General features: G+C 39.5%; 1 protein-coding gene across 1 annotated transcript; it reads left to right on the top strand.

Moving 5' to 3' along the window:
* The first annotated feature begins 1,771 nt into the window (after window positions 1-1,771).
* Window positions 1,772-23,977, top strand: LOC128360258 (immunoglobulin-like domain-containing receptor 2). The gene is made up of 10 exons (XM_053320659.1): window positions 1,772-1,817; window positions 5,418-5,804; window positions 13,542-13,661; window positions 17,695-17,751; window positions 20,022-20,168; window positions 20,300-20,467; window positions 20,885-21,013; window positions 21,372-21,720; window positions 21,849-22,587; window positions 23,925-23,977. The coding sequence occupies exons 1-10, from the start codon at window positions 1,772-1,774 to the stop codon at window positions 23,961-23,963; spliced, it is 2,181 nt and encodes a 726-aa protein (XP_053176634.1). The 3' UTR covers window positions 23,964-23,977.
* Window positions 23,978-24,246: the final 269 nt, after the last annotated feature.

Genomic DNA, 24,246 nt, shown 5'->3' with positions numbered 1-24,246 from the left:
TTGATACTTTAAATACACTACTTACTCTTAAAACTGTGAATTCAGGACATCAGTATTTCTTCTTTTACCTTTGATAAAGGAGCTAAACTCTTCTTTTACCTTTGCCACTGTTGTTTATCAGTTTGATGGTTGTTTCGCCATGATTCATACTTCACCTCCTGCTTCCCTCCATCACTGCCACCCCCCATTGTCTCTGGAAGGAGAGTCTGGGCCTCCTCCCTGCTTCGTGAAGTTGAGCAGCTGGTTCCGGATATAGGATCACTGGCACTTTCAAAATAATTGTAACAAAAATAATTGAAAATACGATCGTATTATTTTATTTATTAAAGATGGGGATGATTGTTAGGCTACTTTTCAAATATTGCTTAACATATTCAGATTGTAACGAACAGAAAGTGCAACAGTTAGAAAATACTCAAATAGCTGTTGTTTTCTTTAAATTATCAAAAATAAAATTACAGAAAAAGTCCTGAAGTTAAAATAAACTCTTAATAAATCACCCTTTTAAAATGTTTTAAGAATCATTGTTTTTTTGTTACCTTAAAACAAGGGGGTCAAACTCATTTAACGGCCACATGCAGCCCAATTTGATCTAAAGGGGACAGGACCAGTAAAACCATTGTATAATAACCTACAAATAATATATAATTGATATAATACATATTATAACTTACTACAATAAACCATCTAGGGGTACCCTGGTAAGAAATACAATACAATGCGTCCAAACCCACCAAGTAGAAATGTGTCCTTCAAATTGACTGTGACAATAGGGCATTATGGTGCATTTCATTGAAAAATTGGAATGTCATACTTTGCAAAGTTATCCAGTGGGCTGGATTGGACCCCTTGGTGGGCCAGTTCTGGTCTGCGGGCCATGTTTGACACCCCTGCCTTAGAATGAACCCTTTATATATTTACATGGGGGGCGGGTCCTCTTCCATGGAGCCAGCCATGTTGCACCACTGTGATTCAGTAGTAGCCTAGAAAGGACAAACTAAATGCTGGCTCTAGAGACAGCCTTTTGTGTTTTTCACTAGCTTTGCGGCCACTGTAGAATTCCCTACATGCTTGAAAGGGGAGAGGACAGGTGTTTCGTTGGTTGCAATCTGTAACCTCACTGCGAATGCCACTAAATCCTACACACTGGTGTTTTAAGATTATGGTGATTTGTTTTATACACTTTCAATCATTGTTACAATATGTAATTCTCTGTTCTGTTGTTAGACATTCATGTATGGATATGACCATCCAAGACCAGATGGCCTCACAAGATATAAAAATAATTAACTTGTGATGTCAAGATAATGGCAGTTGAAAAATGGTTAAAAAACAAACAAACAAACAAACAGAAACCAAAACAAAACAGAAAATATATAACCTTTCTGTCAACGTCAATCAATCTTTTATTGGGAAATCTACCGCAGGAAGTTGTGAGTTGTATTTTGATAAGCTTGATGCCTCTCCCGCCGCTGGATCGCAGTGGTAGTCCAGTTATCTATTTTTTATCCTAGGATGGCGAAGTAATGACCCTCCCTACTCCACCTCTGATTGGCTGATCTGAAGATCCTTCTCTCATTTTAACCAATCTCACTCGACGGCAGCGAGTGCTAGCCAATCAGAGGCAGAGTAGGGAGGGTCATAAATTCGCCTTCCTAGGAAAAGAAATCTGGCGTCCCGTTAGTTGAAAACTGTCTGCAGCGGCGCTCAGAGAAACGAAAACAACGTTGATGAGAAAAGTGCTGTGAAATTCACCTGCAGTGTTTGGAAAATGTTTTCGGTGCCGAGGTGGTGGATATTTATCGCTTTCCTTGCAGGTAAGAAATGATTACCAGGAAGAAAAAGGAAAAAAAAGACCTCCACTCTGCTGAGGTCTAACAGGTTGTTTAACTTCGGAGTTACCTTTGAGTAACATAAACTCAATTTTACTGCGTTATAGATGAGCTAACATGCACTGGCCTGGGGTAAATTAAGTTAACATTTAGCACAATTCATTTTTTCCCCTTTTAATTGTGTTAGCAGAGCTGCTGTGGACTGTTTAACTGTACTTAGTCATGTGTGAATGATCCGACCAGGAGCTTTGGGGGCTGTTGTGGATTAGGAGGTCTAACTTCAGACAGATTTAACTTCAGTCCCCCTTCAGTGAAATTACAGTTTACCACAGTGTTTAGTTGGCAGAGACAAAATAGTCCCCAAAACATTTCGAACAGTGAGAAACACACAGTAGATCAACTTTACTAGGACAGTGTTTGGATCTTTATCTGAAAAAAAAAATGAAGAAGTTAGATATTATTTCATGAATATTATCATTGTCCTTGTTTGATGAACATGTAATTGCAGTTTCCTAGAAGTCATTGTTTATTTACATTGAGGCTGCAACTATCAATTATTTTCTTCATCAAATAATCTGTTGATTAAATTCTGGACTAATTGATTAGTTGCTTGGTTTATTAAATATTGAAAAATGATGATTACTTTACTAAGATTACTGCAAAATTAGATTTTTATGTTTTTTTTTAGTATTTTTTTGTTTTCTTTAGGATTTTTCTTAAAAATTACTCAAACAATTAATCGATTATAGAAATAATTGATGATTAATATTCTGTCGATCATCTAATTGATTAATCGACTGATTGTTGCAGCTTTGAATTTACATCTTAATTTATACATTTCTATACTGTATTCAAGAAAACACACACACACACACACACACACACACACACACACACACACACACACACACACTAATATCCCTTAGATGAACCTCAAATCAATGTAATGATGAGAAAGTATAAGGAAATGCAGAACTGAAGACATGGAACTGGCATAAACATAGTCTTGTTGTAAATTGGTGAAAAATCTTTGCACCAGTTTTGTAAGAAGTCACTTTAAGCTAATAGTCTGACTCGTCTGACTAGTCTGCAACATGTAGGAACCTTTTCACCACACTTAAAGCTCATATCCTAACCCCCACTACTACTACTACTACTACTCCCAGAGCTAATTATGGAGAAGATAAAACTTAATTGGCTATATACATTGGCTATTTAATTATACAAAACTAACACACACAAAAACGTATAATACATTATCCTAGTGTGCATAAATAATGTGTAAAAGCAATAGTACAGATCAAAATAACATAGTATAGTATGTTATACATTTATAAAGCTTTATTTATTAATTAGTATTATAATCGAGCATCATTTTAGTAGTATGTGATATGTTAAATATCACAATAGTTAGAGTAGCCTGTGTATTACAGTAGTATAGGATACTTTCAGTAGTAGCATTTTTCATTGCTTAGTTGGAGCCAGATAGCATGTCTGCCTCCATTCAAAACTCTGCTGACATATAAATCTGCAGATTTCTATCTGTAGTATGTTTTATATTATTCTTCTCACATGAAAGCAATCATGGTTGGAAGAAAGACAGAAAAACATTTATACTACAACTACTACAAACATCCTAAGCAAGACTCCCCAGTCCAATATTACAACAGTAACTATGTGTCCCCTCCTTCTCCACCTCCTCCTCCTTCTGCTTTCATTTTCTCCTCTGGAGGTGGTTTCCTTTGAAAACTAATAAAAGCTGGATCGCCCCACAGCCTGTGATCCTGGGAAGGTTGCTCCAATTCTTAGAAGTGCAGTTCTCCCTGAGGAATTTATGTTTTAGTCCACTTGATATGCTTTTCTTTCTCCAAAATCCACACCACTCCAGCCAAACCCCAGACTTTTACTGTAAAACCAAATTTGGCTTCAGATTAATTCAAAATCCTTAAATACCTAGAAAACCATACAGCACGGGTGAGAAATATTGAAGTACACAACTACTATGCAAATTGTTGAATTGATGTATGTTTTTCCAAAGAGTGTCTTTTTTTCTTTTTAAGGATCTTTTATCTTTTGTAACTGTGGGTCTACTTAAATACATTTAATACAGTTTCCATCGTTTAAATTCAACTCTCTTTACTAAGCAGAAACAAGCTGGTGAAACATCTCGTGGTCTGTTTGACTGAATTCAAAATCTGACTAGAGTTTAATCAGTGAACTGTGCTCTAACAGTGTTTAGTCCTAACAATCTGAGATTTGTATTTTTAATGACATTGCTTGTATATGGGGCTTACCTGTTACCACATAAAGATTATGTTACAAACCCTAACCCTAACTCACAGTTTCTTTCAAACTCTATGATAGGGCTGTAACTCATCATTATTTTCATTATCAAATTATAATATACAACAGGTCCAGTGAGTTGTCGATTCATCCATTTGAGGATCGACAGATAATTAATTGCCAACTATTGTATATTTATAATCAAGCTATCTTTTTGAGTATTTTTTTAAGAACGTGGATATCAAAATTTACAGTTGCCAATCCTAAAACTGCAGTTTTTCTAGTTCTATTCTTCTGTGATAATTAGCTGAATATTTCACAGGTGTGGACTGCTCTTCAGGACAAAAGTGGATATCTGACTTTGGGGTCTGAGAAAGAGTGACCACCATCCAATGATTAATCAAGTAAATCAAAAATGAAATAATCATTAGTTGACTAATAATGTCAGTGCCAGCTAATGTTTAGGTTTGTGATGTGAAATGTGAAAATCTGTAATCAATCCCAAAAGTAAAACTCTAAGTAAACATTTAATGGTGCTCAAACCTCGGTCACCAGGCGAGCGTGTTTAGTTAGGAGTTCAGAAACAACACAAAACACTATCAGCAGGTCTGGTCTTGATTAAGTGAAGCAGCCCCCTTTCCATCTTTCACCTCATCTCTGATCACTGGTCCAGTTCAGTCGCACATCCCACTGCTTAGCCTCAGAAACATTCATACATACACACGCAACAGCATGCACAGATGTTTCTGGGTGTGTGTGTGGGTGTGTTTTCTTCACATGATCACCTCTGTAGGGAGAGTTGCTGTTGAACCGCAGAGCTCAAGCTCCTGGTCATCATGTGACCTGGAGTCCTGCAGATTCAGAGGCTCCAAAACATCATCAGGTCAACTTACTCACTGAGCAGAAGCAGTTCAAACATCATCATTCTTTATCTTGTCAAACCGCACGATAGCTCATTTCTAACAGTTAAAATGGAAATGTTGAAATACTTTTACTTTGCTGAATCTCCTTTGGAAAAGCACAGGACAGTAAAGACACATTATCAGGGCTTTATTTTAGACCTCGACTCAGCATCTGAGTCATCATGTGTTGCTGTCTGCTGTTCGAGTCCCTAAATCCCCTTCATTACACATTCCCATGTATTACTGAAACCAGGTGCAGCTGGTGTCAGTAAAGCTCAATCAGAAATAGCTGATTGAGCTTCTCAAACCCAATCAGTGTAATGATTATCTAAACTTCTTTAACCCTTCCTGTGTTCATGGTTTACTGATCATTCCTCATTATCTCCACATCCTCCCCCAGGTTTCCTCCCTCGTTGTTGCTTGGGACTTAATGTGTTTGTCAGATATGACAAGAGGCATGCTATGCTGTTCCAGTCGGTGGTGCTGCCATGTCAGTACAACAGCGTGTCCACCCAGGTCCCCGTGGTGCAGTGGGTCTACAAGTCATACTGTCGCGACCGCACACGGGATTCGTTCAGCTTCTCCGACAGCCTGAGTGGCGGCTTGGGAGGAGGCGGGCTGACGGGCGGAACCGGAGGAGGCGGAGGAGGGTATGAGACGGGGATGACAGCGAACTACCTCGACTGCTCTGACAACAGCCGGACGGTCCGAACTGTGGCCTCCATCTCCGGTTCCTCATTCACACTGTCAGAGTACTACAAGAACAGAGACATCTCCATCATCAACAGTAAGGACTCACACTAACCCTAACCCTAACCCTAACCCTTCACATCTAGACTCGTTTTATAAAGTTCAAAACACCCAGCTGCAAACTTCACTGCACTGTTAGAGGCTGACCAGCTTTAGATGGAGTTTCATTTCACCTGCTCATAGTTGGCAAAGTCAAGCTGGAGAATTATTGCAGCCAAATACTGTGAACATGTGATGGCTGAAGCTGCCAGCCAGACGTGATCAGTTTATGGCTTTGTGAGCCCTTTTTGACACAAGTGGAGGGTGGGTTCAGACTCAATACTCAAATTAATCTCAGTATCAAACAATAAATCTATTCAGGGCTGAAACTAACCATATTTTTTTAAATTAATCTGCAGATTATTTTTCCAGTTAATTTTTTTGTTCTTTTGTCAGTAAATTGTCACACAATTTTAAAAAAAGCCCATCATAGTTTCCCAGAACCCAAGGTTAAGTTTTTTTGTTGTTTTTTTTGTCTGACTAGCAGAAAAACCTGAAAATCACCCGTTAGCAGTTTTTAAAACAGAGAAAGACAGTGTATTGATTATTAAAATAATTCCTAATGAATCTTCAATTTTTTCTGATTAATCGTTGCAGTTCAATTTGTTAAAGGTTGAATATGTAGAATATTTATTAAAAGCTATATTTTTTTTTAAATAATACAGCCAGGGGGCATTTTGAGGGGTACAGAATGAAAGTATTGCTTTTCCATAAAAAAAAATATTTAGTCTGAATTAATATTTTTAAAATTTTTTGAGGGGTTCGACAATGACGTTCTGAGTACACTGTACCAGCCAATTAGCGGCCGGAATTGCGGGTTGCCAGGGTTATCTGTTGTTCCGAGGCCTGTACTACGAAGCTGGATTTTCTCTTATCGAGGTAACTTCAGGGTTAACCCTGGGTTTTCCGTACTACGAAGCTGGTTCACTTCTTACCGGGGTAAATCACCATGGTAACTTATGCTGAACGGCTAACCTGCTCCGGAGCAGGTTAATGTTCTGGATAAGAGATCAGCGAGTACAAAAGCACCACCTCCTGACCAATCAGCTCTCTTAGAAAATGACCTGCCCATTCTTAAAAGATCCTGGCTGTCAACATTGGTGCGCGGATCGTGAGAGGAGCGCTTAGGAGAGAAATAGTTTTTAGGGATAGATGCAATTTTTTAATTGGCCAAAATATATATTTAAAAAATAATCATTGAGGCACGTGGGGGATATTATTCTGTATGTTATACAGTTGGTTTGAAATCATTCACTCAAATGGTTGAAGCGCATAATAGGTTTGTATTTTGAATGTTGAATATTAAACTAAGGTGACCAGATTTCTGAAATGAAAATCGGGGACATTTTCAATACAGCGGTGAAAAATCATTAAATTTTATCATTATGAAATAAAAAATGGGGACAAGTACTTTTTCATGTATTTTAACCAGCTTTTATTACACAAAAGGTCAAAGGCTCCATTAGGGGGCAAAAAGTCAGTACAATTCTGAGGGCCTGTGACTGACAGGGGCCCTGAAAAAATATTAGAACATTAGTTATTTTTTTATTAACATATCATTCATGGATTTTAATAGAATATTTAATTTATAATTAAACAAACACTTTATCTGTATGCAGAATGTTTCCTGCATGTCTACACAGTGTTATATTATCACAGCTCAGTGTCAGTAGACATTGTACAGTTAGTATCGGACTGAGTTGAAGCCTTCACAGGTAGAGGTGTGGTTACAGAAACTGCACATGGTCGGCATTGCCTGTGTTTGATGGTGGGACCCAGTGTGATATCTTTTGGGGCCCAAAATCCCTGGTGGCGCCCCTGCAAAAGGTTAATAAATCAAAATGTCAGCACTCACAAATATCATGTGTCAGTAGTGAACAGCAGTATCAAAAACACAAATATAGAATAATACATGAAAAAAAACATCTCTCTTCCAAATTTAAGAGTCATGTGCAAAGACAGCTGCCAGACCAGTAGCTAGTAAATATTATCAAGATGTAATTAATAATAATTACCAAGTCAAAACATGTAAGTGGATCACATGTGTGCCACTGGAAACAAATGGGTGACATCACCAACCATCCATCCACTGAGGAAGACAAAAATATCTTAGTCTTGTTAGCTTGAGTTATGATAGATTTTTTTGGTCAAAAGTGTCTACTCACAACTGAATACTGAACTGATATTTATGACACAAAAGGTGCCTTTCCACACTGTTCTCCTGCTCTTTTCCTCTTTTCTCCTTCACTCTGTTGTTTACTTCCTTATTTCTGCCTTTCCACACTGTTCTCCTGCTCTTCTCCTCTTCTCTCTTTACTATCAGTTTCTCCTATACTTGTCTTCTTCCTAATCTACAACAGAGCAACATAGAGATAATATTGTAATATCATTGTAATCTAATATAACAAGTTACACCTTTACTAACATACAAAACAGTGACTCAGGGCATCAGCTAATCAGATGGCCTGCATTTATAGCTACTACAGTCATTGGTTACCCACACAGCACTGTATTCCCACACAACTATCAACCATTGACTTATTATTAATTAATTTATTATTTGAACAGTCCTACTAGAGTCCTAGGTCCCTATGCCTACAGGAAAATAATATGCTACCAAAGCAGTCTTCCACCTCCCTCTCTTCCAAAACAGAGCCACATACAGTGTCGTCACCTGGTAATCTCATGCTAACGTTAACGTTACAGCTTCACTAATGACAGATATGAAAACAGCGTCATAATGTTAACGTTCATTCACTGACTTTTATAACGTTTCGTTAGGTCTTCAGTTCAGATAAACAATCACACTTACTTTAACGTTACATCACTTCACAAACACAGCCAAGTCTACTGCCAGTTCACATAAAATAATAATAAGTTCATACACAACATACCATTTATCGCTGCTGTTGGTCTTCTTTTCTCTCCTTTTTGCCGCCTCTAGATTGTAGCTGTTGACGCTGCTGCATCTGGTCGTACGTCATACGACGTCTCCTCTGGCGATGCGTTTAATGTCTACCGTAATAACTGGTGTTTGAGTCTGTGTACATTTTCCCCCATTCAGTGTCAAAATCGGGGACATTTTCGGGGACAGGTTCGACCGGGGACAGGTCACCCAAAACGGGGACTGTCCCCGGAAATCAGGGACGTCTGGTCACCGTATATTAAACTAACTTAATGTCTCTTATGAAAGGAAGGGCACTGAGGAAGCGCTCTGCCCCAAACGTCTGTGCCGTAATAAAGTGGCATTGTGTGATCAGAGTGCTGTCCGTTTATATTGTCTGAAAAATTAATATTGTATGATCTCATGAATTTACACATTAACAGAGTCGGCAATTTTCTGCCAGCATTCCTTCCTGGCTTTTGCTGCAGCAACAGTGTTGCTTTTGGCCTGGATGATGTTTGAATTCTTCATATTGTTGAAGAATAATTGTCTGCTCCTCCATGGTAAAGTAGTCTGCTCTGCAGGGTATCTCCATGTTTGTGATTGGTCAGACGCTGCAAACACCTCCCCTTTATGTGAACGCGCAGAGATCCAGATTGGAAAACCCTGGGTTGATTTACCGAGTTGATATCCAGCTTCGTAGTACCGCTTATCCTGGACTGCGAAGATCTGGTTAAGTCAATCCAGGTAACGGAGAGAGATCCTGGATAGGTTAATCCAGCTTCGTAGTACAGGCCTCTGCAGTAGCGGTGTTTGTTTACAAACAAAGGTAACCAGTTAACGTGAAAACCAGTTGATTTGTAACACCGGCGCAGCTACTGTAGGCTGGCACTGGGTGAAATGGAGTTGTAAACAAGCAGAGCCGTGTTGGACTTACTAAAACCAGCGTTTTTTGCTCTCAAGTACAACTTTTCATCACAAAACTTCGAAGGTAAGACAGAATATCTGTTAGTCACTGTAAATAAGTGGTTGTTTACCTTTGTATTCTTTGGCTGCTGGTTCACTGAGTTTTTAGCGCAATAATAGTGGTATTGTTGAACTCGCCAGGGTCTTAGCTTTCATATGAGATGCTATTTGTTTGTGTACCATGAAGTATCAAAACGGTAGAAATGGAAATGTGGAGAGTGGGTTGACTTTCTGACGCTATTCGGATTTTGATATTTGATCATTAACCTCTTAACGCACGCTGTTCCGTTCACGGGACAGGACGGATGTTAGGAGGTAGCCACGCGTTCTTCTGAATGTTTTAAACACCAACCCTTAAACATATATATTCATGCCGTACATAGTTGGAAAGCTTAGATTGACTTGATTCATTCAAGACCACTCACGACTTATATGGTTGCTCACAGCCGTAATAGTATTAGCGATTAGCTCGGCTAGCCCCTGAGCTAAGTAAGAAAAGCTATAATGCCTACATACCTTCAAAGTCTTCCCTTTATCCACAACGTTCATCTTATGACTCAGGACTTTCTGTACAGCTCGCCAAGTATCCATTCTGCTGAAATATGAAATCCGTTTCCTTCTAACCGGAATACTTTCCTCAATATGTCAACATGTATTTAGTCCAACACGTAATGTAATAACACAAATAACAAACCATATACGGTCCGTTTACGTCATTTCCTGACCTGCGCGTCCATCTCAGAGTACACGTGACTAGATGTTTACGACCGTGAGCCTCTTCTGCTTCTGACGACACCACACACAAGCCAATCAGTGCTTAGGATTAGGCAGTACATGCAGAGACATTGCTGCTACCATAGACATGGCTGCTACTCCCACAATGTAATGTACCTCGGTGGTTTAAAGTCAGTTACAGCGAGGGTATGTTCGCTTCCTGTTTTCAAAATAAAAGCACCAACTCTATCGTTATGGTTTTCTTAATAATAAAAGGCAACGGGTGTTTTATTTTGTGAAAATGACCGGAAGTGCGTTACTCGCTACGGCTAACTTGAGCGGCTCCGAATTCGCAGGAACAAAACTTTAAGCAGATGTTATTTGGACAAATTAGCGTCACATTGTGGATCTAAAGGGCTACTTTCTCGCCTAAAAAGGTTAGACATGTGGATAAAGTGGTATATTTACAGAGTCAGAGCTAAAATAAAATCCGGCACCCGACCTTTTTTTAACATATTCATCTAAACTATTGTGTTCAGCTACCAAGCCTGGCAAGTGTTATAAAAGACATAAACTGGAGCCTGCTGAAGTGAGCATCGCAACTTATGTGGAAATGAAAGTAAATAACTCTGTCCCGACCCATAGTGGCAGTGTGCACATTTACGGAAGCATAGCGCTCACTTTTCAATCCCACCCTCCACCCCCTTACATTATTATGCTATTATTATTTATCATTATATCAGTGGTATAAAATGATCTATGACAATATATCGCCTAACCAAAGAAGTTATTGTGACAGGCCTGTATCTAACAAAGCAAACTTAATTGCATGTTACCATTTTTCTGTTTCCTCAAGTTTTGAGTGATTGCGAGTGAGATTGATATTGGTGAAAAGGTTCCTACATGTAGCAGAGTCAGACTATTAGCTTAAAGTGACTTCTGTTATGCTCATTAATGCAAAACTGGTGCAAAGATTTTTCACCAATTTACAACAAGACTTTATGTTTATGCCAGTTCCATGTCTTCAGTTCTGCATTTCCTTACTTTCTCACCATTACTTTGATTTGAGGTTCATCTAAGGGACATTGGTGTGTGTGTGTGTGTGTGTGTGTGTGTGTGTGTGTTGGTGAGAGAGAGTGAGTGAGTGCATTGAAGACAGAGAGGTAGCCTTGTTTGCAGGCCTCAGATTTATGGAGCTCTGGGTGAAGAATCAACCTTCTCTTCACCAGCCAGGAACACAGACAAAAGAAGCAATTTTTACGCTGTCCTCTAATTCATCCTGACCTCTCACTCCTTCCCTCTGATGTACCATAATGTCCTGCTGTTATTTTCGCCCTCTAGAACTGTACTCTTCCCATCGCTGCATACTTTTTTTCTTGCGTAAGGTTTTTCTTTCGCTTTTTTCGTCTTCTGCACCCCTTCGCTTCCTGTCCTGAAACAATGTTGTAATTGGACAAAAAAGTGAATGTTGCTCCCAGAGACGCCCAGTCATCCATACCCATGTAATCCTATTCATCAGGTTCACAGGGAAGATGGAGTCTGTCCCAGCATGCACTGGGCATTGTGTTGATCACACAGCTAGCACAGACAGACCAACACACTTATTCACATGTATGAGTGTCCAAATGGAATGGAGGAACTTCATCATTTATGCACTACATACTGATATGAATCAAGAAAACGGACAAGCCATGGTTTTAGTTTTATGATAAAGCAGCTCAAATGAAAACAAAATAAAAATAAAATGAAATCAGTGCTGAATGACGGAGGTGTTACATTGTTGAGGTAGAGACTGATTACAGTGCTGCAATCTGGCTGGTCTTTTCTCTCCTCCCCCTTCCTTGCAAAGCAGGAAAAGGAAGTGAATTATACAGCACATTTCCTGCCTGCTGTATTTGCATGTCTCACTCCCTCACAATGGAGTCAGTGGCCTAGTATTGTCTTATTATGCATTTGATTCTCAAGCCAAACTGTATTTTTAACGTAGCTGTTCGCTCACTTGAAGTGGTATTTCATTGGAATCTGAAAAAACTTGAAGAAGAAGATTAATGAAGAATGACTCATAATCCTGAGCCATCATAATACACCATGTAAAAGTAGTTTTTGTCTGTAGTTGGGCTGCTTTTCATTGTTTGGGCTAGTGGCTTTGGTATGGAAGAATTTGACCATCTAACACCTTTGGAAGGAATTGGAAACCTGACGTCTAGCCAAGTCTTGTCATTTAAGGTCTAGTGGCACAGCTGGAGTAAATCCCTGCAAACAGGTTACAAAATCTTTTAGAAAGCCTTTCAAGAATATTGCAGGCTGTTGAGCTCTTCCACTATTTTGGAGTAAAAACACCAAAAAACGACAAACACAAATTTAAAATGATTGTGGCTCCTGAACCATAGTGAATGTAAGCAAAAAAAGGTCTTGCCAGAACAGAAACATTTGAAAGTTTCTTGTGTAAATACCCATGGTGATGAATTTCGTCTGCCTAAAATAAAAACAGACTGTAACTTTTGTCTACAGCATGGGGATGTAAATTAATACCAGTGAGTACCTGACTCAAATTTGAAGCAGATAGCTCACACAGTATAACAATGATTCGTGTATTTTCATGAAAAGGTCCAGCTAGATTTCTAAAAAGGACATTTGGACCCTCCATATTTTTCGTGATAATATCAAGACTACAAGAAAGGGAGTTCATGAGGTTAAAGCAGCATATTAAAGAGCCCAGTTCTGCCTCAGGTTTCTTCCGGGTCAAGGGGAGCTTGTCCTCGCAAGTGCTTGCTCGTAGGGGATTGTTGGGTCTCTTTAAATTCAATTGTAGAGTGTAGTACGCCTGAGATGAATTTTGTTTGGCGCTACATAAAGATTGATTGATTGATTGATTGATATTATTGCCCTTGTTTCTGCAATGTGATATTCAATAATCACATATAGGTGAAATATTTGGGTGGCCACATACTTTATGTCAGTTTTTAAAATGGATACAGTACGTACACATGCAAAAATTATACATATGAAACAGTTTTCAGTGGTTTGTAACAAAATTTACATGATTTGGAAGCCAGATGTTGGAAAAGAAAAAGATGTCTTTTTTCTTTTCTTTTCCTCCCCAGCAGCTTGAAACAAACAGTGAGGTGTATCCCCCAGTTTTTAACCATTTTTTCTTTTTTTTTCTTGCAGAGGCAGACCTGCGTATAGGAGAGGTCCAATGGGGAGACAGTGGAGTTTACACCTGCAAAGTGGTAATAGCTGATGATGTGGAGGGACCGAATGAAGCCTCTGTGGAGCTGCTGGTTCTGGGTAAGCGGACACTACTTTTCCAACACCAGGTTTAGCTAACTGTAAAGGATTGTTTTCTATTAAGTCTTAAAATCAAGTCAAATGGGACTCAGCCACACTGGGACCAGACAGACAGACTACTCGCTCTAGTATCACTGTAACAGACCACACACACTTTTTTCTCTTATGGTCTTCATCACTACTGACAGGTCTTATCAAACTTTTATGTATAAATATTAATCGTAGACACAACAATGCACATCGGTTAATTTGGATTTATCTTGTTTGCCACTGTTACGTAACACAGCATTCATAAGCTGACCCGTTCTTCCCCCACAGAACAATACAGCCTCATTAATGAACTGATTTATCACAAGCAGTTGAACTTCTCGGGCAGTCTGGCCTAACCGGTAGCCGTAGCAACTGTATTTACTCCTTCTGTATGTTATTATACTGTATACAAGGTTTTGAGAAATTATTGCTTGATTGTTTGATATTCACACTGATATGTCACTTAAACCTCTGTGTGTGTGTGTGTGTGTGTGTGTAATTGTAGTTTGTTGTATCTTTACAGTGACAGTGTACTTGTCTGTAATGCAGCTACACTTGTTACCATAGCAACGGCTGAGAGGCTATGTGGCTTGGTGCTCTAATTCACTCTGAAGGTGAACTTTTGTTTGGCTGGCTCTCGCAGACTTATGTGTATGCACAAAAAAAGACACACACAAATACACACAAGTCCTGCACACAAAAGGATTATACAGTTTCTAAAGGCTTGAGTGTTTTCTGGATACTGTAAAATGTTTGAGTTTGGCCTCGGTGTGTGAATATGTTCCTGACAGTGATGGGACAGGATTACAGCACAGGTAAATAAATATGGCAGGATTTTTCTGCACGAGTCGCCCTTTGCAGTCTTTAATCTGGGATGTGAGGGCCTAAATCTGCCGTGGTGTGAGTACACCGTATTTCCTGGTGTCGGTGTATGGCATGTGAGGCACTTGTTGTGTTTCCATAACAACAGTTGGGGCCACTGCGAATGGTTCGGGGGTTCCTTTGTCTTTTGAGCAAATGGCCTCACAGAAGAGAAGACATGGAAGATTTAATGACATGGAGGAGAGACACCAGAGCACAGGGAGACAATAGATAGAGGGTGACACCATGAGACACTTGACTGATGTTGACCACTGTGAGCTCGGTGATGGTAGAAGTTGTCTGTACTCCGGTGTTCTTTGTCATTTTCATAGCTAAAAAGACACTTGCTAATGATGGAAAACTTGGACATATTGTTGAAATGTGCATGAGGTAATTTTCCATGTGCAAAATTTTCACCCTTTCATGCATGATGACAACTTCAGTGGACCAATATTGAAACGTCATTTTTAACTGTATTTACTGTACAGTGGTGAAGATGAATGAATGAGCATGAATCAACAATGAATGAACAAAGAGCAGTTTATCAAACACATGGTGTGACTCACGAGCAAATGAATGAATGGATATTGTGTGATTTGTTCATTTATGAATGAATGTATTAGTTGAATGAACTACACAGATAGAGTAATCCATAGATAAATAGAAAATATAATAATAATAATAACAAATAGCTCACTGCAGATATAGTGTATCAGTAAATATGTTGTCCGATGCTGCAGTTGAATTACAGAAGTTATGTTTTGACACAGTGCCACCATTTTATATTTTAGTTTATTTATATGGACCTGTGGATGTGTCAAAAATAAAGTTTTTCTCCTTCATTTGATGGGTTATGGGTTTTACAAGCAAAATTCATTTTCACATTTTTTAAAATCTCAAATGCCAATGTTGGCATCAGCTTCAAAGATCCTATATTGTTCAGGCTAAAGACTAAACTAATTTGGTGGTTGATAAAATATAATTTATAGAAGAAGATGTTAAAATTGAAAATGGAGGAACTTTAAAAATAGATATTATGATAGGTCCTTCATGGTGTTTTTTAGCAAGCTCTCTCTCTATACAGCTCCACCAGCATGTAGGATCTCTGTCCTTTTTTCTATAGGTGGAGTATATGTGGCAGAGTACAAACAACACCTGCCTAGATAAGATGACCACAGGGTAAAATAAGCAGATCATGTTGATTATGTGATCATCAAGATTATGTGAAAGTAAATATTGGAGAATTACCAGCCTGCAGGCAAATTCAAGAGTTGTTGGGATTTTCTTCAACTGAATGAGCAAGAGAGAGAAAGAAAACAAAACAAGACAGATATAAAGTCTTAATTATTGTCTTAAAATGAACAAATATAGTGGTTCGAATTTATGTGGTGTCTCAGCTGCTTCACAACAAACTTAATAGGTTTTTCTCTGTTTTCAAATCCAGCAAAGAACACATTTAGCCTTCCAGAAAGATACTGAGAGAGGTATGTGCACTGTCAGCTGAGGACAAGCCAAGATACTGTAGTCCAGCCTGCTCTCTGTTTCTCCAATCCTCCTCTGTCACACCCGGCGCTCCCTGATCACGCTATCAACAGTAAAAATATCTGGTCACGTCACTTTCACCTGCTGGCTTTTATACTTTCCACTGTACTTCAATTTTTGTGCTCACATGGACATAAGCACCACAAGAAAACCCACACCCGCATAACACGCTACCTCTCCTCCATCATGTTAGAGTTTCATTCAGACACCTACTGACCTCGTGTGGAGTCCTTGAAACATGAGAGAGAGACACAACAGGGGCAAGATAGAGGAATACTTTTCTAGTCTATTCTAGTTCCCATAAATAAATACAGTATGTGTAATTATTTAGGCGTTATTTATTAGTATTAGATAATGTGTGTAGGCTTTGCATAACTTATTTATATATTTGTATTTTTATTTGTTTGAATACAGTAAGGCCCTCCTTATATGGCCCTCCATGGACCCTAAGTAAATCTAATCTTATTTAATTTTTGTTTTATTAGTATTTAATTTTTGTTTTCTTAGAAAGTTTTTAGAGATTTTCTTAGATAGTCTACACTATATATTATAATAAAAACATAAAGTCAATTTCAATAAGTAAACAACAACATGAAATAGTAAATAAAAAAAGTCTTGGGCAGGAGTTTATTTTGAGCTATAATACATGTCAGGATGTTTACTGCCACATCATAAAAAACATATTAATACAGTTTCTAATGTTAATTTTATTTCAAGTAAATATAAAAGTGTGAACTTAATATTTAAAACATCATGTGTCTCCACCATTACTGTAAAACTGCACCTACAAAGTGCTCATAACTTCTTTGCATGAATATTATGAAAATGTCACAATATCCTATTAGTCTCTTTGGAGCTGTAGATGATGAATTCAAACACTTTGTCTTCAAAACTTCAGCTGTCTCCAGTGACTCATCCTGAATCACTCAGTGGGAGTATTTATTATAAAAGAGAGAAATAGAGATGTGATGTCAGTGATCTCTTCATCGGTCAGATAACAAGGAGAGACAAAGACAGACAAACAGTTTCAGGAACAAAATGTTTCTCTGCAGTCTGTGTGCTGGCTCTGGACCTGAGGAATGTTCCCACCTGTGATTTTTGCAGCTCTGCATGTAATATCACTCACAGCTGCTGCATGTTTGTGATGCTCAAGTTATTTTCTTCTTGACAATAGGCCTTTTTCTCAGAGGAGGTTTTGACACGTCACAATAGGGAAAGCGTTAAATATAGTGTAGGCTGAATTTCATTGAACTGCTTAGGTGAAGTTCAGAAGTCAAAGTGTCTGCTGGGAAAAGTTCAAGTCCAGACAGATAACTTTACAGCTTTTAATGTCAAAAATCAGATGATCAATCTGCATGATCAATCAGTTTCTCTGATATGGAGACACTCTGGACCAGAATGGTGCATGCTGCTATTGAACATCTCTCACTATCTGTTTGTCTCCGTCTGTCTTTCTCTGTATCTCTTTCTTTATCACTATTTTCTTCCTGTCTTCATGCATGCTGCTGCAGCACATAACTTTCTATGAATCAGCCATTCCAAGTTATATCAACTCTTTTTCCTCTGCTGCTCTTGTCACCTGTGCTCTGTCTCTCTCCAGGTTTCTCAGGTGTGCCTGAAGATCTTCTGCCAGACTTTGATTTGAAGATTATGCCAGGTAGGGGCATAATATGTCCTCTCCCTCACCTGGTTCCCTCCACTCATACTAACCCCACTCACTGCTCTAACCATAGGTGTAGGAACCACTTGCATGGTGGTGGTAGATACTGGCTAAGATGAATATCTGTATATAATAAAGAGAGAAGAAATTTAGAAGTACAGAAAAAAGAGAGAAGCTGGACTGGGCTCTTAAAACGTGGCACTCAAGATTCAATCTGATAAAGCATTTTTCCCACCATGTTTAATGGTTCCTATTCTAACAGCTCTTATACTTTCTTTTCTGATCTCACATCAGTAAACAATGCTTTGTGATTCGGCTATAACGAGGCTTTCACAGAGCAGAGTTCAGAACCGACAGACTGATCCTCTGCTGTCAGATAATGAGCTGGCCGCTTAGAGGAGCTGTGCCGGTAAACAGCTATTATGGTCATTATAGTTATTTATGGATGTGGTTAACATGTCATCCCACATCATTTGGACACTACCCTGTAGGAGCGTAGTCATCAAGAGGGAGGGAGAGGTATTTATGTCACGTCTTATTCCTGTAATACATATTTAATCATCACAGAGTTTGATGGAAGTGATAAGTGAATGAATGGATAGATTGTGTGAAAGTAGCTCCCAAAATGATTCAGTGTTATTCACTCTGCCAGAACTGCAAGCTTATCTCTAGTGTTAATGTTGCATTTGTATGTGTTGTGGTCATCCACATCTTTTCCCACTGTGTGTGTGTGTGTGTGGGTGTGTGTGTGTGGGTGTGTGTGTGTGGGGGTGTGTGTGTGTGTGTTTATGTAGAGGTCATAATGGTTACCAATGATATCACATTACAGACTAATTTGTTGTAAGAGCCAAATCTTCGGTGTCTCACAGAGCAGCATAAACTGTCCCTTTCCTTCCTGTAGAAAAATCAGGTTTCCTGTATGTGTTTCTCAGTGTGTGTGTATGTGTGTGTAGAGAGATAAAGTTGTCCTTGGTTTTACATTGTTGGAGATATCCTTATCTGCCTTCTCCTTCCCTTTCCTTTGCTTTGTCTCCATAGACAGATACATGAGGTTTATCTGCTATACTGACTGTATCCTTAACTTCAGCACTCAATACTCCAACAATATGTGTAAATCATCCCAACTTTAATTCATGATCATATTCTGGTTCAGATTTGTTCAAATGTGTTATTCCCCGGAGAAAACACAACACTTAACTTCCTGGAAAACAGGAAAAACTAAACAAAGAGACAATTTTCAACAGTCCTGTCTCTAGCTGATGTCAGTTTATAATGATTTTTCATGGTTTTATGTCCCATCTCAAATTTTTTAAGAGGAAATACATAACTTTCAAGAAGAATTATACCTTCAAAAGTTGGTCTTTAAGCAGCTTACATGCATTCAGGGGGGAAAAAAAGTCCAAATATTGCTTTGATTTGGGTAAATGGGTTATTTGCTTGGTCAGTATCTGTTGTCAAACTGCAACTTGAGAGATTACAAGGTTAAATAAATAATGTTGCTATTGATATCAGAACATTAAAGGTCAATCCAAGTAACATTTATACTTACTAATTATATCCTAAAAGTTCACATCTCTCAAAACTGTACTAAAGAAGTTTTTTGTCACACTTATTATCAACCTTAGAACAGTTGTGTCTATCAATTCACTTTTAGTATGCATGTTGGCCTTTTTAAGTATGCTTTAATCTTCTTCCAATGTAAATATGATACATTCTCAAAATAAGTAGTATGCCGAATTCAAGAGGCTTGTAGTCTACAAACATACTGCTAAAATACAGATGCTGAGTTAAAGGGGAACTTTACCAGTTTTATACTGTTTACAGGTGTTACTACTGTGTATGTGAAAAAGTGTTGCATAAAGCCTTTTCTGGCTCTATATAGAGGTGTGCAAAGTCTCATCGATCGCCTCATGTGTCACTTTGAGACTACAAGAAAAAAGACAATGAGAAAATGAAAAAGAAATGCAAGTATTAAGATAAAAATAGTGAGCTTCAGAGATCCTATCCTAATAGTGCTCATCTCTACTTGAAGCTTGCAGCTCAAGGCTAGATTACACTGTGACTACATAACATACCATACGTCTCAGACCAAACTGTTGTTGGTCGAGTTGCATTGTGGGTAATGTAGGCACCAGTCTTTGAGTAAGAATGGAAAAAAATACACAATATTTCCTTTTCTGCAAACAGCCCCTGTCAAGCCAACATAACTACACCTCAGTTAATATGTGTTATTTATAGGTGGGTTTCTGTGCTGTGTGTACTTACAGAGTGGGTGTTTGTGGTGGCGGTGGTGTTGGGCACTGTGTTATTCCTGCTGTTGGTTGGGGTGTGCTGGTGTCAGTGTTGTCCTCACTCCTGCTGCTGCTACGTCAGCTGCTGGTGCTGCCCCGACACATGCTGCTGCCCCAGACACTGTGAGTATAAACACACACACACACACACACACACGCACTAAAATGTCCAAATATTAGTGGTCAGAATATTTACAGTGTTTGAAAGATGTGTGTTTCTCTGGAAAGTCTTAATGTGGTTGTTGCTTTTGTAGTGTATGAGGCAGGTAAGGGTATAAAGACGGGCACCTCCACCCCGCAAACACCTGCCTACCCTCCATACTTTGTCTCTGGTGTCCCAACCATGGTCCCCATCGCTCCCCCCTCACTGGTGGACAAGATGTCTTCTGTACCCCTCTCAGATGGCAGTGTAGTCACAGCAGGTGAAGTCTTTCTCTTATTCTCTTAATAAGTGAGTGAATCTGTGTTGTTTAGAATTATTGAAAGAATTATTGACAATATTAGTGTTTTTTTCTATCTTTTGCCTTGTTAAAATCATATCCAGAGTTTATTCTAAGATAGATATTCAACTTCCTGGGTTTGAACTGATCTTTATTTCTGTAATTGTTGCCTTCATATATCAAATTGTTTAGTTTCTGATTTATTTTGCTACATGTTAATATTGTAAATTGATGTGTCTGTTCTCGTAGGACTATTTAATTTTGTCATTTAGGCCAGAAAAATACAAATAAAATAGAAGGTTATAGTATAGTCCAATATTGTCCAAACTACAATGAACATACACACATACCAAAAAAACAGAAGTTCTCCATGCTGATGGGTCAAGTGTGTATCTCCAGTGCCGATGCATGCTGTAGGGGTTCCCTACCGCGTCCCCTCATCTCAGGATCAGGACTCTCTCAGGGTGCTACAGTATGTAGAGAAACAACTGGCTCACTTCAACCCTGCCAGGTCCACCAGCCACCAGTGTAAGATTCATGAAACCCATCCTGTGGCTTTACGCTCTGAAAATCTCCCGTTCCATGCTGATGCAATCTTTAAACACTGCATGCTGTACTGTTCATGTTGTTGAGTGTGTCTTTTGACTTTTTTTTCTCAGCATGTCTCTCTGCATTCAAGCATTCTGCCTGTTGAATGTCCTGTAGTTCAGATGTGCATAGTTGCACCTGTGCATGCCTACTTATTTCAAAGAATATGTTTTCTTGCTCAGACTTGGACTTTCTATTTTTCTCTCTTAAATCCGGTTGTTTCCTTGAAGTGAGCATTTCTGTCTGATTGTTTAAACACACAATTCATTTATTCATCCATTCATTTTGATATATCCAGCCTGCAGCCTGTCAGAGCTGAGCTCTCTTCATGAGGGAGAAACTGGCTTCCGCCAAACGTACCGGAACGTCCAGAAGAAAGCTCTTCCAGCCATCCCTGACCACGACCCTCAGCCTAAACCGCAGCGCTACCGTGACAACCGTAGCCCAGAACCACAGCGTTACCGTGACAATCCCCCTTCACCCCAGCGTTATCGTGATGACCTTGACTCAGAGCCCCATCATTGCCAGGACGAGCCCCTTCCTCCACGCCGTTACAGCGACGATCCTCCGTCCTCCTCTCAGTCACGCAGGCTTGGTCGCAATCAATGGCAGCAGAAGGAGCACAGTGAGGAGGAGAACCACGTCAGGTAGAGATACTCATGAATGTAAACACAGTTTTTGTATTATCACACCCATACAAACAAACACTGCACTCACAGTCTTGTCTCCCTCCTCCTTCTTCCTGTCAATCCTCTTGTCGTGATGTCTTCTGCAGGTGGAACCCTCGTTCAGAGCATCTGCATAGAAAGACGTACCGCACTGCAGGACGAACTGGCTCACTGGACGAGCTGGAGGAGTTTGCTGACTCCTACAAGCAGAGAGAATCCAGAGGGGTAGAGAGGAGGGAAAAAGAGCGGGACGACTATGAGATGGAGCTTCTGGACTTCAGTCGATATCCTTCCTACCGGGATTGTCCACCACAGCATTATCACAATGATGAAGATGAGCTCGGAGACATCAGCGATCATGAAGATCATCCCAGACGAAACAAGAAAAATGGACATAACATAAGCCCGCTTGCATCACCCAGAAAGAGGAGGGGCACTTGGGACACCGAGCGCCCTGTTCCAGCGCCTCCCAGAGTCAGTCCGCCATCGACGTCTTCTCAAGAGAAGGACTATGATGGCACATTCCTGAACAGCCTGTTGGAGCGTAAGGCTAAATTGCGAGGGGTCAGCGGGCAGGGGAAGAGTGGGGTCCGGAGTGAGGAAGATTCAGACACACCCTCAAAGGGCAGCTCGAAAAAGAGCAGCGGGGAATCTAGTCGGCACTGCAGCCGCTCGCCTAGTCACAGGCCTGATGCAGATTCACTGCCTCCTTACTCAGACACAGAGAGGAGCAGAACTGATAGGCCTTCTCCACGGCCGCTCCCAGCATGCCCTCGCTCTTCTCAGCCCCCCGCCCATTCCCTTTCTAGTCGCAGAGAGGAGACCAGAGACAAGTCTCGGAAAGTGGTGAGTTTTCTTTGAGGCGACTGTTGAGTTATTGAGAGGATTGTATGCAGATTATGCTAATCGTCAGATCAGCAGCAGTGAGTAGAACTTATGCAGCACTGTCCTACTTATGTAGTATTTGAAGCCCTTAGTGTGTAATTAACTTTCTATACTGGCGAAAATGTTAACATTAAGCTTACTACAAAGTATTTAAACCTCAATGCTTTTGAGGCAGTCTCTATTTGATCGTATAAATATCCATGAAGGGAGCTAGAAGGGATTTAACTCATCACTCACGATACCTTCGCACTGCATACAGAGATCAAAGAAAAGTATCTGTCTGATAAAACAGTAAAAATGTACACAAAGCTCAAACTACTCTTTTAAGATGGGAGTATATTTGAAGATGTGCTATAAATGAGATATTTAGTTTATTTAATCTCTATAGTCAGTGTTATTAATCTCTTAACATTTACAAATATGTTATAACTAATAGTAGGACACAAAATTAGCACCTGCCAAATGCTACTAAAATATGCAACTGGATGGTAGATGTTCTCTTTTATGTCTCAGCATCTACTGGATTGACTGGCACAGAATTCCATACAAACATTCACAGTTCTCAGACTTTTATGATCCCTTGACTCCTCTAGTGCCACCATGATGTTCATACGTGTGTTTGCCTCTGCTTTGCACTCCTGTTTCTCAACTTTTAATGGTAAATGATGTCATATTTAGGCCTCAAAATGTACACATCTAAATTTAACAGGTGCTGGGTGAAAATAACTGCAGCTGTAATAAAAAGGAAGACTTAATTGATTTAATTACAAACCAGCACAACATTTCGACCCTGAAAGGTCTTCATCCGGTGCAAACAGAATGGTTGGGTGGGTGGAGATATATATACCAGTTTTCCCTACATGGTGTCCCAGACTTAAGGTTGAGAAACTCTGTCTTACAGTTTAAAAGGTTCATAGGCTTAAGTGTTGTCGTTGTACCTTTGACAGGTCAGGTTCAGATGCTACCAGAATGAAAACTAGGTAGACTACTCTGTTCTGTATCCAATCACCTTATATAACAATCATAACTGGTTGTCTACCCCCTGCCAAACCTGGGACAAAACGGTATCAACATTAAAATCTTTCTGTCCAAAATAAATTCATTTATCAAGCTAGATTTCTGCCCTCAAATTATTCTAAAAAAAAGTTGAATGCAGTTTGTCCCAGGTTGTACTTCACCATGATAACCCTGTTTGACTAATGTTCACTACCTATTTACTGACTCACTGTAGTGAAAAAGATTCACATTTTCGTGTTAACTCTCTGTTGATTTGATCATTTACGCTTTTGTATCCGCAGCAGAGCACTCTTCTCAGCCGAGATTCCCTCATCGTCTGATCAACAGAAAGCCACAGAGACTGAGAGTGCTTCGGGCAGACCGTGAGACTCTATGGGACTTCCGTGTCAGCTGATGATAGAATGAGTTTGGATTACAAAAAGTATGCAACTGACTCTAAAAATATTAGAATCAGTATCAATGAATGAAGAAATGGATGACACACGCTTTCACCATCTAGACTGTTACGGGGGTTTCTGTCGGTGATGTTGTAGTAGGATGAAGTCATCACTACTCTGTCACTGGCTGCCCCATATATATCTCGGCTGGACTAACAGTGAACTA

The sequence above is a fragment of the Scomber japonicus genome, chromosome 1, assembly GCF_027409825.1.
Source record: "Scomber japonicus isolate fScoJap1 chromosome 1, fScoJap1.pri, whole genome shotgun sequence".
Lineage (NCBI taxonomy): Eukaryota > Metazoa > Chordata > Actinopteri > Scombriformes > Scombridae > Scomber > Scomber japonicus.
The sequence above is the reverse complement of the archived record's forward strand: the minus strand, read 5'-3'. Positions and strand labels throughout refer to the sequence as shown.

Excerpts from the sequence above, each read along its gene's own strand:
- LOC128360258 (XM_053320659.1), top strand. The coding sequence starts at position 1,772 with ATGTTTTCGGTGCCGAGGTGGTGGATATTTATCGCTTTCCTTGCAG. Across the intron at positions 5,805-13,541 it reads AGACATCTCCATCATCAACA|AGGCAGACCTGCGTATAGGA; the intron begins GTAAGGACTCAC and ends TTTTTCTTGCAG. Across the intron at positions 13,662-17,694 it reads TGTGGAGCTGCTGGTTCTGG|GTTTCTCAGGTGTGCCTGAA; the intron begins GTAAGCGGACAC and ends GTCTCTCTCCAG.